This window comes from Hyperolius riggenbachi, chromosome 5, assembly GCF_040937935.1.
Source record: "Hyperolius riggenbachi isolate aHypRig1 chromosome 5, aHypRig1.pri, whole genome shotgun sequence".
Classification (NCBI taxonomy): domain Eukaryota; kingdom Metazoa; phylum Chordata; class Amphibia; order Anura; family Hyperoliidae; genus Hyperolius; species Hyperolius riggenbachi.
Genome location: NC_090650.1, coordinates 423,617,567 through 423,631,654, shown reverse-complemented (window position 1 = coordinate 423,631,654; position 14,088 = coordinate 423,617,567). Strand labels below are relative to the sequence as shown.

At 47.4% G+C, this 14,088-nt stretch overlaps 1 protein-coding gene across 2 annotated transcripts in view; it reads right to left on the bottom strand.

The window, feature by feature from the left end:
* Positions 1-341: 341 nt before the first annotated feature.
* Positions 342-14,088, bottom strand: part of TG (thyroglobulin) — a 329,528-nt gene continuing 315,781 nt past the window's right edge. For both annotated transcript variants that reach the window (XM_068238045.1, XM_068238046.1), the window contains 4 exons: positions 12,405-12,512; positions 3,577-3,717; positions 3,100-3,290; positions 342-678 (listed from right to left, as the gene is read on the bottom strand). In XM_068238045.1, coding sequence (XP_068094146.1) covers positions 575-678; positions 3,100-3,290; positions 3,577-3,717; positions 12,405-12,512 — 544 coding nt within the window. In that variant the 3' untranslated portion in view covers positions 342-574. The remainder of the gene's footprint in view (positions 679-3,099; positions 3,291-3,576; positions 3,718-12,404; positions 12,513-14,088) is intronic.

The following is a 14,088-nucleotide window of genomic DNA, read 5'->3' as shown; positions in this document are numbered from 1 at the left end:
TGACACAGCATGACGGGACAGGGACATCACTCTCTGCTTATAGCAGCGCAGTGCAGCGATGTCAGCGGCCACATCACACTGCGATAGGAAAGACTGTTACGTACGGCGATCGCAGAGCGAGGGGAGGAAACAGCTGCTGAAATGAGGACACGGGGATTCCTCGCCAGTTTATGGAGAACTACCAGGTGCGCTCACGCAATGCCATACTGTACAACACCTTCTTCATCTGAATCTGCGATAACCTTTCTGCCAAAAGTTCAGATTTAAACTGAACAATTAGAAGGTTAAAAAGTTAAATGTTAGACTTGAAATAACACAAATGCTACAAGAACAAGCGCTGAATCAGTTTATTGTATGAGAGAGAGCAGTGATTCAGAAGTTGTGATTGAAATGAAGATCCAGGGCAGGGAAGACAAGAGGGGCTTTTATGACTGTACAGGGGGCATGCGGAGCGGGTCCTGGCATCAGGACGGGGCAGAGTCGGGGGGGGGGGGGGGGGTGGAACATGCAGAGTGGTTCCTGGCATCAGAACCGGACAGGCCAGACAGTTGGCGGGCTGCTCCCCACCTGCTGCTCAGTTGTAGGACTCTTTGTCTTGCTTCGGAGCGGATGGCGTAACCGCAGGTGTCGATCTGCTTTCAGAGCCTTGTTCAGAGGATCCAGCAGAATTCTTTACACCTGTGAGATAAATGTTAAATAAACAGCATTATTCATAGCTAGGGGATGGCTAATGAGATACAAGTAATTCTGTGTTCATGCAGTATTATGCAAATTATTACTCTTTATTTATAAAGCGCTAACATAATACACACAATAGATAGGGAAGGCATTAAAACCAGAGGTGTAACTCAAAGCATGGGGACCCCCAATGTTACTTTACCAGCACCAACTGCTGTCAGAGATAGACCTCTACTGACTACTGAGCCCCCGCAAGTGCCCATAGTTAGACGAGACTCAAGCTATGGAGTAAACTACCGACTCCCTCCACCCTGCACACCTGAGAGCTGCCTGGCCTCAGCATTCCTGAAGGTGGCATCACTGGGGGGGTGTGGTCAGAAAAACAGGAAGTGACAAGAGTGGCAGAGGCGTGGTATGGGGTTGTAAAGGTACAATGGGATGGGGGGTTGTTGTTTCTAATTAAGCTTTCTTAGGGCTTTTTCACATTACATAATGCGTACACGAACCCGATTTCGTGCACGCGTTAGGACCTATGGCGGGAAGTTGCGGTTCGACGCATATCAGTGACGCTAGTTCTAATTAACCCGATGGGTAAACACTTGCGGTGGATGATTAATAGCTCTCAGAAGTGTTACAACGTAACGCTCTGGAACGCTTGGTCTAATGTGAAATGCAACATGAAAGTCAATAGACTATTATTATTATGTATTTATGCAGCAGTGACATCTCCTGCAGTACATTACAGAGTACAGTCATGTCACTGACTGTCCTCAGAGGAGCTCACAATCTAATCCTACCATAGCCATAGTCTAATGTCCTGCCATATTATTATTATGTATTTATATAGCACTGACATCTTCTGCAGCACATTACAGAGTACATAGTCATGTCACTGACTGTCCTCAGAGGAGCTCACAATCTAATCCTACCATAGTCATAGTCTTATGTCCTACCATATTATTTATTACTAGTAGACCTAAGCCTGTTTAAAAACGGGCTCTAGGTCTTTTTTCTACCGCCAGTGCGCATGCGTGTGCCCACACCTGCTCTGCCCTCACCCGCCTCGCTCTCTGGTCCCGTCCAGCTGTACATACTGCGCACATGCACAGAAGCAAATAACAGGGACAGCTGGACACAGCAACAAAGGGAGTTTATTATAGAGGATTATGTATTTATATAGCACTGACATACAGTATTCTATAGCACTTTACAGAGTACATAGCCATGTCACTGACTGTCCTCAGAGGAGCTCACACTCTTATCCTACCATAGTCATAGTCTAATGTCCTACCATATTATTATTATGTATTTATATAGAACTGACATCTCCTGCAGCACTTTACAGAGTACATAGTCATGTCACTGACTGTCCTCAGAAGAGATCACAATCTAATCCTACCATAGTCATAGTCTAATGTCCTACCATATTATTATAATGTATTTATATAGCACTGACATCTCCTGCAGCACTTTACAGAGTACATAGCCATGTCACTGACTGTGCTCAGAGGAGCTCACAATCTAATCCTACCATAGTCATAATCTAATGTCCTACCATATTATTATAATGTATTTATATAGCTCTGACATCTCCTGCAGCACATTACAGAGTACATAGTCATGTCACTGACTGTCCTCAGAAGAGATCACAATCTAATCCATACCATACTCATAGTCTAATGTCCTACCATATTATTATTATGTATTTATATAGCACTGACATCTCCTGCAGCACTTTACAGAGTACATAGCCATGTCACTGACTGTCCTCAGAAGAGATCACAATCTAATCCTACCATAGTCATAATCTAATGTCCTACTATATTATTATTATTATTATGTATTCATATAGCACTGACATCTTCTGCAGCTCTTTCCAGAGTACATAGTCATAGTACATATGTCACTAACTGTCCTCAGAGGACCTCACAATCTAATCTCTACCATAGTCATTTGTCTTTTGTAGTCTAGGCCAATTTTTAGGGGGAAACCAATTAACTCATCTATGTTTGGGGATGTGGGAGGAAACCCGGGTGCCTGGGGGAAACCCACACAAACATAAACAGATACAAACTCAATGCAGATAGTGCCCTGGCCGGGATTTGAACAGGGGATGAAGCGCTGTACTCTATAAATCACCATGGAAAACTGTATCTGCAATATATAAATGAGCAGCAATCTCGATGTATCTCTACTTGTACAATTCATGTCATGTGTTGGCTTTATGCCTGTGTCAGTCTGGTCTGTATTCTGCAGGTTTGTGGCCTGTGAGACCCCCGTCAGTCTCGTCTGTATTCTGCATGTCTGTGGCCCCGCCTCCCTCACCTGCCATCTGGGCTCCTGACATTTAGTTCTCTGCTGAAGCGTAGCAGCAGAAAGTGGAGCATGGAACACCTGCAGAGCAGGGGGGACGCCACTTACTTGTAGACAGTTTCAGGGCCGGGATGTAATCGTTCCAGAATGAGCATTCAGCTTGTTTCAGATGCTGCTCGGTCTGCAGAGTCCTGGAGAGCTCCTTGTATTTCCTGCCGCCGCTCCGTGTCCGATACACCGGCCACGGCGGTAATGCCTCTTGTCTCTTCCTGGAGTAGCTGTACGGGAAGTTGGGGTTTCTGGGAATAGAGCAAAGACAAAATATGGTAGATGACTATGTGATGAATGTGAAGCATGAACTTTTGTTTTAAAGCAGCAGGGACAGCCATACTATTCCTAGGAAAAAAAACAACATATGCCAGACGCCTTCCTGTTTCAGATCCTCCAGAACATCGCCACCACCGCGATTTTGCCATCACCCACGCCCCTATCTTAAATTCTGGAGGCCGACAGTGACCCTGATGGAAATAGCCAAGAACAGCAGAAGTGAACCCAAGAGGCTGTAAGAGGAATTGCGGTACTTACCCCGACTTCACAAAGTTAGCCAGATATTGCATGATCTGTAAGGAGAGCGCCTTCTCCTCTGCCGAGAACTGACTTCTGTAATTTGCGTGAAAGGGAACTCCGAAGGCATAAAGGACATCTTCAGGCAGATCCAGGCTGGTACTGAGAAAGACAACAATTGTTAGAATTACACTTCATGTATTTAACCTCCCTGACGTTCTATTAAGATCGCCAGGGAGGCTGCGTGAGGGTTTTTTTTAAATTAAAAAAAAACTGTTTCATGCAGCCAACTGAAATTTGGCTGCATGAAAGCCCACTAGAGGGCGCTCCGGAGGCGTTCTTCCGATCGCCTCCGGCGACCAGAATAAACAAGGAAGGCCGCAATGAGCAGCCTTCCTTGTTTTGCTTACCTCGTCGCCATAGCGACGAGCGGAGTGACGTTATGGACGTCAGCCGCCTCCGATCCAGCCCTTAGCGCTGGCCGGAACTTTTGTTCCGGCTGCGCAGGGCTCGGGCGGCTGGGGGGGCCCTCTTTCGCCGCTGCTCGCGGCGGATCGCCGCAGAGCGGTGGCGATCAGGCAGCACACGCGGCTGGCAAAGTGCCGGCTGCGTGTGCTGCTTTTTATTTAGCAAAAATCGGCCCAGCAGGGCCTGAGCGGCGACCTCTGGCGGTGATGGACGGATATATTCGTCCATACCGCTGAGGAGGTTAAAGTGAACCTAAAGCGAGCGGGCTATGGAGGCTGCCATATTTATTTCTTTTTTAAGCAATACCAGTTGCCTGCAATGATGACTGTAATCAGCTAATTACGATTACGCAAAATTACGCGTATGTTTTTGCAATTACACCTATACTTAAAGGGAACCAGAGACGAAGCATCCTCATGTATTTTACCATATATATCAGTGGGAACATTAGAGAAAACACCTACCCTGCTCTCTGTTTCATTATTTACTGTTCAGATTGCTTCTTATCAGCCCAGATAAAATCCCAGACTGAGCATTCAGTCTGGCTTTGCTATAATGACTCAGCTATAATGATTCCTGAGCAGAGCCACAAGAGGGCAAGCTTGGGCTTGAAAAGACAGCACAGAAGACAGACTCGGCTATAAAGATTCCTGAACAAAGCCAGACTGAATGCTCAGTCGGGGATTTTATCAGGGCTGATAACAAGCAGGCTGAGCAGTGAAGGATGAAACAGAGAGCAGGGTAGGTGTTTTCTCTAATGTTCCCACTGATATATATGGTAAAATACATGAGTGTGCTTCGTCTCCGGTTCACTTTAATTACAAATTCGTAATCTGATTGATTTCGTTTAATCATTCGTAATTACGCATGAATTTACGCGTAATTACGTGCCGACTTTGGCGGTGAATAGCAAAGCCACCATACATGCTATTGCTACCGAAATTGATACATATTGCCTGTTGCTTAACATTCTCCTCTCCACTTGGAGATAGCTTACAGACAGGGGCGTAACTAAGAAACATGGGGTATCCCAATGTTTACACCCCTTTCCCTTGCCTACCCCTCGTGATCCTCACAGCCTGGGGGCCCATCTCACAAGGGTCATAAAACAAGTGGGGCCATCATGATCTTCACACCCATAACAAGTGTAGCCACAAATACAGCGGATCTGAAGGATGGACCCCTTTATCCTCTTGAGGACTGCAGTGTTAAACCCCCCAAACGACCAGGCCTTTTTTTGCTGAAATGGCCACTGCAGCTTTAAGGCCAAGCTGCAGGGCCGCACAACACAGCACACAAGTGATCTCCCCCCCCCCCTTTTCTCCCCACCAACAGAGCTCTCTGTTGGTGGGGTCTGATCGCCCAGCGCCTGTTTATTTTTTTTATATAAATATTATTGTTGGTGATTTTTATTTAAAAATCACTGTTTGTTTAAATAAGTTCCCTCCCTCCCTCCCCGCAGCCAGCCAATTACGGCGATCGGCTGTCATAGGCTTCTGCTTATGAGAGCCGATCGCTCTCTTGTCCCCCAGGGGGACAGCCGTGTGACACGGCTGTCCCCAGTACAGCGCTGCAGCCGATCGCAGCGCTGTACACAGAAATAGACGGCGATCTCGCCGTCTAACAGTCCCCCGAGTGGCAATAGCCGCACGGAGACTGAAGGCGGGACGGAGCTCCGCCCCCCAAGCAGGATATGCGCGCGCAGCCTGCCATCTCCTGCATTAGCTGGCCCCAGGACTTTACTCCAATTGGCGTTAGGCGGTCCTGGGGCTGCCGCCGCGGCCGCGCCTATCGGCGTGACGCGGTCGGCAAAAGGTTCAAAAGGTTATCAGAGGGAGGAAAGTAGTAGTTGAGTGCCCCCTTAATGGACCTTTGTTGTAAAAATCTTAAAATTTAAAATATATGTAAACATATGCAATTAAGAGGTGTGTTTCTTCCAGAGTAAAATGAGCCATGAATTACTTTTCTCCTATGTTGCTGTCACTTACAGTAGGTAGTAAAAGTCTGACAGAACCGACAGGTTTTGGACTAGCCCATCTCCTCATGGGGGTTTCACAGGGATTTACTTATTTTCAAAAAGCACTTAGTGAATGGCAGTTGCTCCGTCCAACTGTCAAAAATAGTGTACAGTGAGTAGGGAGGCTGGCCAGCATCTTTGTATAAATCTTTTTTAGGGAGTGTCTTTATAAAGACTAAAGGCCATGCTGAGTATCCCCTACGGAGAGATGGACTAGTCCAAAACCTGTCGGTAATGTCAGATTTCTACTACTCACTGTCAATGCCAGCAACATAGAAGAGAAGTAATTTATGGCTCATTTTACTCAGGAAGAAATGTACTTCTTATTTGTATGCGTTTAACATTTTTAGATTTTCGTGACAGTTCCTCTTTAAGGCCCGTACCCAGCTCGCGATTCTTCCGATGATTTTCTCGACGATCAGCATTTTTTTGAGTGACACGCAGTCATTTACGTGTTCTTGTGACTTGGGTACAGGTGCACAATAACGCAAACGTCGCTTAGCGTTACGCAGTGATAATGACCATCACGGAGGATCTTTAAGATCCCCGACGACTCCCACGCAAAGTACAGCGATCGTGTGAAGTCTCGTCGTGTAACATTGCGCATGTCTGCCGGTCGGAAGATGAAGGAAGATGGGTCGGCGGAGCGCTAGTCGTCAGGGAGTAGTGATGAGCTTATTGACCTAATTGCGATTATGCTAAATTTTGCATAATTTGTGACACTAGATTACGGCCATAATCAGAGTGACTTTCTTGAGTTTAGTAACTACTTAAATTTGCATAGTTACTATTAGAAACTAAATTACGTCCATTTTCTTAATCAAAAGAATTTGCAAAATTCCCGTCCATAAATATGAAAACATGAAATTACACAGATTACGGCTCAACAGTATCAGGGAGACGTTACTGGATTACTTACCTCAGGAGGAGGAAGCGCGATGCAGGGACATGGGTCCCTGCATCGCGAGGTGAGTACTCAGCTATGGGCCCGGTTCCTGCATAGACAGCTTTCCAGCTTTCTCAGTCTCATAAGTCTGAGGTACCACGATGTAGTCTCGTTTTATGTGGTGCCATGAGGTGATTGTAAATGTCGGCGTACAACTTGTTAGACTTCACAAATCACATCACAACAAGCCTCATTATCCCAGCACACGACCCCAGCCTGATTTATGCCGCTAGAATGTCTTTATCGGGCTTTATCATCAGCCAAACTCCTTTCCTAAACTCCCATTAATCGAGTCAGGCTCCAGGCGAAGGCAGGTTTTGCATTAGTTACGGTTGTCAGGGGTCCAAAACAGAAAACGTAGTATAAATTCCAATTTCATGTAGAGATTATAGGCGATGATAATCGTTAGGGAGAATTCCAGGCAATGAAGGGAATCCATCAAACAGCGATGACTGATTTTACTGATGCCAAATAAAGAGCAAACCCTCAAAGCAAGCTTATGACATCATCAGACTCAGAGCGCTGCTAAGCACAGCACCCTGGGGAGTCTCCGCTTTTCCTGGGCAACTGTTTAACGTGGTTTTCTGTGCAGATGTGGGGTAACTGTGTATATTATACAGAAGGGCCCCAATTTTCCAGACTTGACCAAAACTCTGTCCCCAGTTGTGTAGCAATAGGGGTTGCAGAGGTAGCGACCGCATCAGGGCCCTTGGGTCAGAGGTGCCCCAAGGGGCCTTCCCTCAAGCACAATATTAGCTCTCTATTGTCATTGTGTTGGTAATAATCACTTCTATAGATGCTTTAAATAGTAGTAATCATTAACAAACTGTTTCCCATCCCCTTCTTGCACCTCTGACACTGTGGTTGCCATTGGCAGGTTTTGGTGTGCGGTATCAATTGTTATGCATAGAGTGCTTGGGGGGGGGGGGGGGGGGGGGGGCATGTAAAACTTACACCGAGGCCCATAGCTCCTTAGCTACGCCACTGTCTGTCCCTTCCAGCACTAAGCCCTCTCCCAAATGCATAAAGGGCACCTAAAGCAAAAAAAAAGTGCCCCTAGGCCTAGGGAGGACTGAACTCGGGAGGGAAAAGTATATGGATCCTAAAGAGGCTTCCTTTGTCCTTCCTTGCAGGTCCGTTTCAGCGCTAGCACCCTCCTGCTCAGTGTCCTTGACCGGGTCTGCGCTACTGTGCAAGTGCAAGTGGTCTGTACCTGGGCAGTAGTACGGACCTGCTTATTTCAGCTATTTCCCATGGAGCCAGAGCATGCTAGCATGCATGCGCAGGGAGGACACTCTTCAGAGATTCCAGTGCTGGAATGGGTTAATGTGTGAGGATGGGAGAAGCGTGTTTAGGATCCAGTGTCTTCCCCCTTCTGAGGTAAGAACCTAACTGTGGCCTTCACAAACCTCACAGAACGGTCTACATGCTCATATATACCGTTATCTGCTTATCCAGGGCTGGCACTACCATAGGGGCAGCAGACTGGGAAATTGCCCAGGGCCAGTGAGCTGGGTCTCCCCCTAAGTCATACATGTCAAATTCTGGCCTGTGGCCCAAATCTGACCCACAGAGCCATAAAATGTAGCCCTCAAGTGATTTTCCCACTTCGCATTATGGTTGGTCCACTGTAGACAACCAAGGATGCTATGTTGGGGTTGAACCCACTGTTCACCAAAGTAGCTAATTGGAAAAGGAGAGGGAAATCACTAGACACCAGTGAACTGTATAGGGGACATAGGGGTGAGGTTCACTAGATTTGAGGGAACTGTATGTAGAGGGAGGACCACTAGACAACAGGAAACTGAATAGGAGAGGTAGTTTGGTCCAATAGACACTGGGGAACTGTAAAAGAGAGGGAGTAGGACCATTACATAGTAAGGAACTGTATAGGGGAGGAAGACCACTACATAACAGGGAAACGTATAGGGGAGGGAGGACATCTAGACACCAGGGAATTGTATAGGGGAGGAAGGTTGACCATTAGACACCAGGGAACTGTAAAGGGTAGGTGTTCCATTAGATGCCATGGAACTTTATGCGGGAGATGGCCACTAGGCATTGAGGTTGGCCTTCGACTTGGTCACAGTGTTCAATTTCGGCCCACTTTGTATTTGAGTACCCTGCAAGGAACCCTGCAGAGAATTTGGCAGGAGAGCGACCTCACCTGTCCACCCAACGCTTTCTTCCATGTCTTGCGTGTTCTCCGTTTTCATCCCCTCAGGCCGTATTTTCTCAGTGACCTGGTGGCACGTTACATGAGTTATATGCGTGGCAAAAATGAAGACAGGGAGTCCCTCCCCTATCAAATTCTCTGCAGGAGCCCTGGGGACGACTAAATATGTGGAGGGGGGTGGCGATCACAGAGGTTGGTCAAATCAGGAAAAAACATGGGTGACAGGATTGTAAAATGTACCCCCATCGGTAGAGTCGGGGCTGGCTCTAGAGTCTAGACGTTTTGCTCCCTGAAGCAATACACTGTGAGAATGTGATCCTCCCCCCCCCCCCCCCCCCCATCCGGTGTGTGCAAAGCCTGACCGGGGAGGAGAGGCACATCAGGCTGTGCATTGCAGGCACTGGCACTACACTTACCTCCCTCTGCTTCCTCCAGGACAGCATCTCATCCCTGCTGGCAGTGGCATAGCTATGAGGGGGCAAGGGGGGACTTCTGTCCCCAGACGCAGAACCCCCAGGTGCCTCAGAGGTGGCCCGCTGGCTGCCCAAAATGCCCCTGCATCTCTTCCTCCCTCTACAGAGAAGTGCAAAAGCATTTAAGGGAAGGTTCAAGAAGCATGTGAAAAAATTAAAAATCCAAATCCACTTACCTGGGGCTTCCTCCAGCACGTGGCAGCCAGGATGTGCCCTCGGCGCCGCTCCACAGGCTCCCGGTGGTCTCCGGTGGCGAGCCCGACCTGGCCAGGCCGGCTGCCAGGTCGGGCTTCTTCTGCGCCCCAAAGTGCGTGCCACTCGTGCGCGCTGACGTCATCGGACGTCCTCCAGGCTGTACTGCGCAGGCGCAGAACTACTGCAGAGTGCAGAAGAAGCCCGACCTGGCAGCCGGCCTGGCCAGGTCGGGCTCGCCACCGGAGACCACCGGAAGCCTGCGGAGCGGCGCCGAGGGAACATCCTGGCTGTCACGGGCTGGAGGAAGCCCCAGGTAAGTGGATTTGGATTTTTTTTTTTTACATGCCGCCTGAACCTTCCCTTTAACAACAGCCGAAAAAGCAGGCACATCTGGCTATCTGAACGGGGACGGGGGAACATTTGGTTATCTAAACAGCATTTGTATATTTGACTCAAACCATGACCACGACACTCTGATGCTTTTCCCTTGGGGGGCAGGGGCGGGAGGGCACAAAAACTGTCTTTGTCCCAAGGTGCTGAAAACCCTATCTAGTTCTCTGCCTGCTGGCCCGCAGCGTCTGATCCCCAGGATGCCGCCATGCCGGGTATGTACTGCACTGGTGCCGCATCCCCCACTCGCTCTCAGCAGATTAGCGATGGGATCACCAGCCACACATGAAGTCCTGTTTTCTCTCTGACTACAGCGGTGCCTCATGTGACCCAGCAGCATGTACCAGGTCACATGAGGCACCGCTGTAGCCATGGATACAGGATGCTGGACCGCCTGGACGGGCGGATGGAGATCCCATCGCTGGAACACAGAGCAGGAGAGTAAAGCGGTGCCATGCATCTAGGGAGAGGGAGATGGGGAGTGTGAGGAGGGGGACATTTGAGGAGGGTAGCTGCCTCTAGCTGCCCTCTAATTGTTGCCGCCCTGAAGCATGTGATAAACGTTGCTTCATGGAAGAACCACCCCTGGCTAGAGCATATGTGTGCATGCTTTCGCCTGAGCGGAGAGCCCCTTTAGCTTCAGCCCTCGCAGGGATGCTGTGCAGCAGGGACAGAGGCTGATGCGGTGCTGAACCAGCAGGGACATGTCATATTTTTATCGTCTCTATTCAGCTGTCACTGGCTGGAATTTCATATCTTGCCAAGAGAAACAGAGCTGTTTACTTTGGATGATCCAATAATCTAAACACATCGACAAGGAGGGCTGCTCGGCTTTGTCATCTGTACTCTCAGAAACAGCGAGAAGGAAGAGGGGGGTCTTTCTTATGTCCCATTCTCTCCATCCTCTTTTCTCAAAGCATGAAGCTTAAATCGTAACTGCAGTGATTAAACACGTTCTGCAGACTGCTTCACAATCCTCTCTTCACTAATAATGTAATTATTTTATCTCATTAATCCTGTTAATGAAACTAGCAGACAGCAGCACCTTCCACTGTTTACATGCTGCAGCTGCACCGTGTAATGTTTACATGCAGCAGCTGTGCAGAAACCCCAAGTCTGGACTCCGGCCAATGTCTGTTCTGCTTCTCTGCTCCACGACTAAACCACAACTCCAGCTTTAGACCCCCTTCACATGTGATCGTGATTGGGGTTGTGGTATTCCAGGATTCTTCGGCGGGAACATGCTACATGTAGCACGTTTTCGATTGTCGGAAATTTGCAAACAGACCACAATCATTGGCGATCAGCAAAGCGTGAATTTTGGGTAAAAATGCCCAAGTGTGACTGAGTACTTATATTCATCTTCCCAGCCACTTCCTGCCCTATCCCCACCTTGTCTCCCCAACCAATAACTGCTTGGTTACTGCCTCCCTGCTCCTCTCTGCTCCTGCTAAACACTTCAACTCCACCTTCATATGTCTCCCCAGCCACTTCCTGCTCTGCTACTGCTGCCCTGCTCCACTCTGCTCCTGCTAAACCCTCCACCTTCATATGTCTCCCCAGCCACGTCTTGCTCTGCTACTGCTGCCCTGCTCCACTCTGCTCCTGCTAAATATTCCAACTCCACCTTCATATGTCTTTCCAGCCAATTCCTGCTCTGCTACTTCTGCCCTGCTCCACTCTGCTCCTGCTAAACACTCCAACTCCACCTCCATATGACTCTCCAGCCGCTTCCTGCTCTGCTGCTGCTTTCCTGCTCCACTCTGCTCCTGCTAACACTCCAACTCCACCTTCATATGTCTTCCCAGCCACTTCCTGCTCTGCTACTGCTTCCCTGCTCCACCCCCAACTCCACCTTCATATGTGTTCCCAGCTACATCCTGCTCTGCTACTGCTTCCCTGCTCCACTCTGCTCCTGCTAAACACTCTAACTCCACCTCCATATGACTCTCCAGCAACTCCCTGCTTTGCTGCTGCTTCCCTGCTCCACTCTGCTCCTGCTAAACCAACTCCACCTTCATATGTCTTCCCAGCCACTTCCTGCTCTGCTACTGCTTCCCTGCGCCACTCTGCTCCTGCTAACACCCCAACTCCACCTCCATATGTCTCCCTACCCACTTCACCTTTATATGAACCTCTCATCTTCTCCCTGCTTTACTTCACTGATAAAATCTCATATCTCACCTGCTCTGTGAGTAGGTCTCAGGAACGTGGTACATGTAGACATCTCCCTTAGTGCTCTCAGACCAGTGATCGGCCATCTTCACCGCTGGGCAGGTAATGAAATGATCCCTGGAAAATTAAACACATATATTAAGTTCTCTTAAAATTTTATGAAACTCACATTTTCCTCTTTGTTATAAAACATTACTTACAGCATAAAATCTACATCTAAAAATCTAAATCACAAAAACAAAAACTGAAGCAGAGCAGCATTCAAACAGTTAAACACAGCACTTTGTTCTTCAGTGGGAAGCTCCTTGCTTCAGTGGAGAGCTTCTGGCCACATCTGAAGAGGTGATAACATCTTTTGTTTATATTCCTTTGTCAGATACATTTAGTATACAGCCAGAACCATGCTGAAACTGAGCTGTACTGAGCTGAGAAGCAGAAAGAGCTGAGTAGTGATCACTAGATAGACTTTAATATATAAATAGAGCAGCTATGCAAAAAATGAAATGGCAGCTTTAAGAACAGATAAACTGTACTTTGGGAATTTTTAATTTGTAAATGGACAATATTATTTGTGCCCAAAAGCAAATATGGTCCCTGAATGGGAAATAAAAAGTAGGAAAACATATTTTTGTTGAACGTTATGTCAGAGTTTTATCCCACTTGAAGTCATACAAAGACAGCGAGAAACATCACAATTTATATTAGGCTGAATAAAGCTTTACAGATTGAGAAGTGGTCAAGTAACTATAACAATAATATTTATATAGCGCTTTTCTCCCTGGGTGTAACGATCGGTGTCAGCACACAGAGAGAATCTGATCATTGGTGATCTGCAGAATCACCAAGAATACAGATGTATACCTGACCATTGATGATCTGCAGAATCACCAACAATACAGATACGACCAACCTCTTGACAACTACAGTGGTGTGAAAAACTATTTGCCCCCCTCCTGATTTCTTATTCTTTTGCATGTTTGTCACACTTAAATGTTTCTGCTCATCAAAAACTGTTAACTGTTAGTCAAAGATAACATAATTGAACACAAAATGCAGTTTTAAATGATGGTTTTTATTATTTAGTGAGAAAAAAAACTCAAAACCTACATGGAGCTGTGTGAAAAAGAAATTGCCCCCTGAACCTAATAACTGGTTGGGCCACCCTTAGCAGCAATAACTGCAATCAAGCGTTTGCGATAACTTGCAACGAGTCTTTTACAGCGCTCTGGAGGAATTTTGGCCCACTCATCTTTGCAGAATTGTTGTAATTCAGCTTTATTTGAGGGTTTTCTAGCATGAACCACCTTTTTAAGGTCATGCCACAACATCTCAATAGGATTCAGGTCAGGACTTTGACTAGGCCACTCCAAAGTCTTCATTTTACTTTTCTTCAGCCATTCAGAGGTGGATTTGCTGGTGTGTTTTGGGTCATTGTCCTGCTGCAGCACCCTAGATCGCTTCAGCTTGAGTTGACGAACAGATGGCCGGACATTCTCCTTTAAGACTTTTTGGTAGATAGTAGAATTCATGGTTCCATCTATCACAGCAAGCCTTCCAGGTCCTGAAGCAGCAAAACAACCCCAGACCATCACACTACCACCACCATATTTTACTGTTGGTATGATGTTCTTTTGCTGAAATGCTGTGTTTCTTCTACGCCAGATGTAACGGGACACGCACCTTCCAAAAAGTT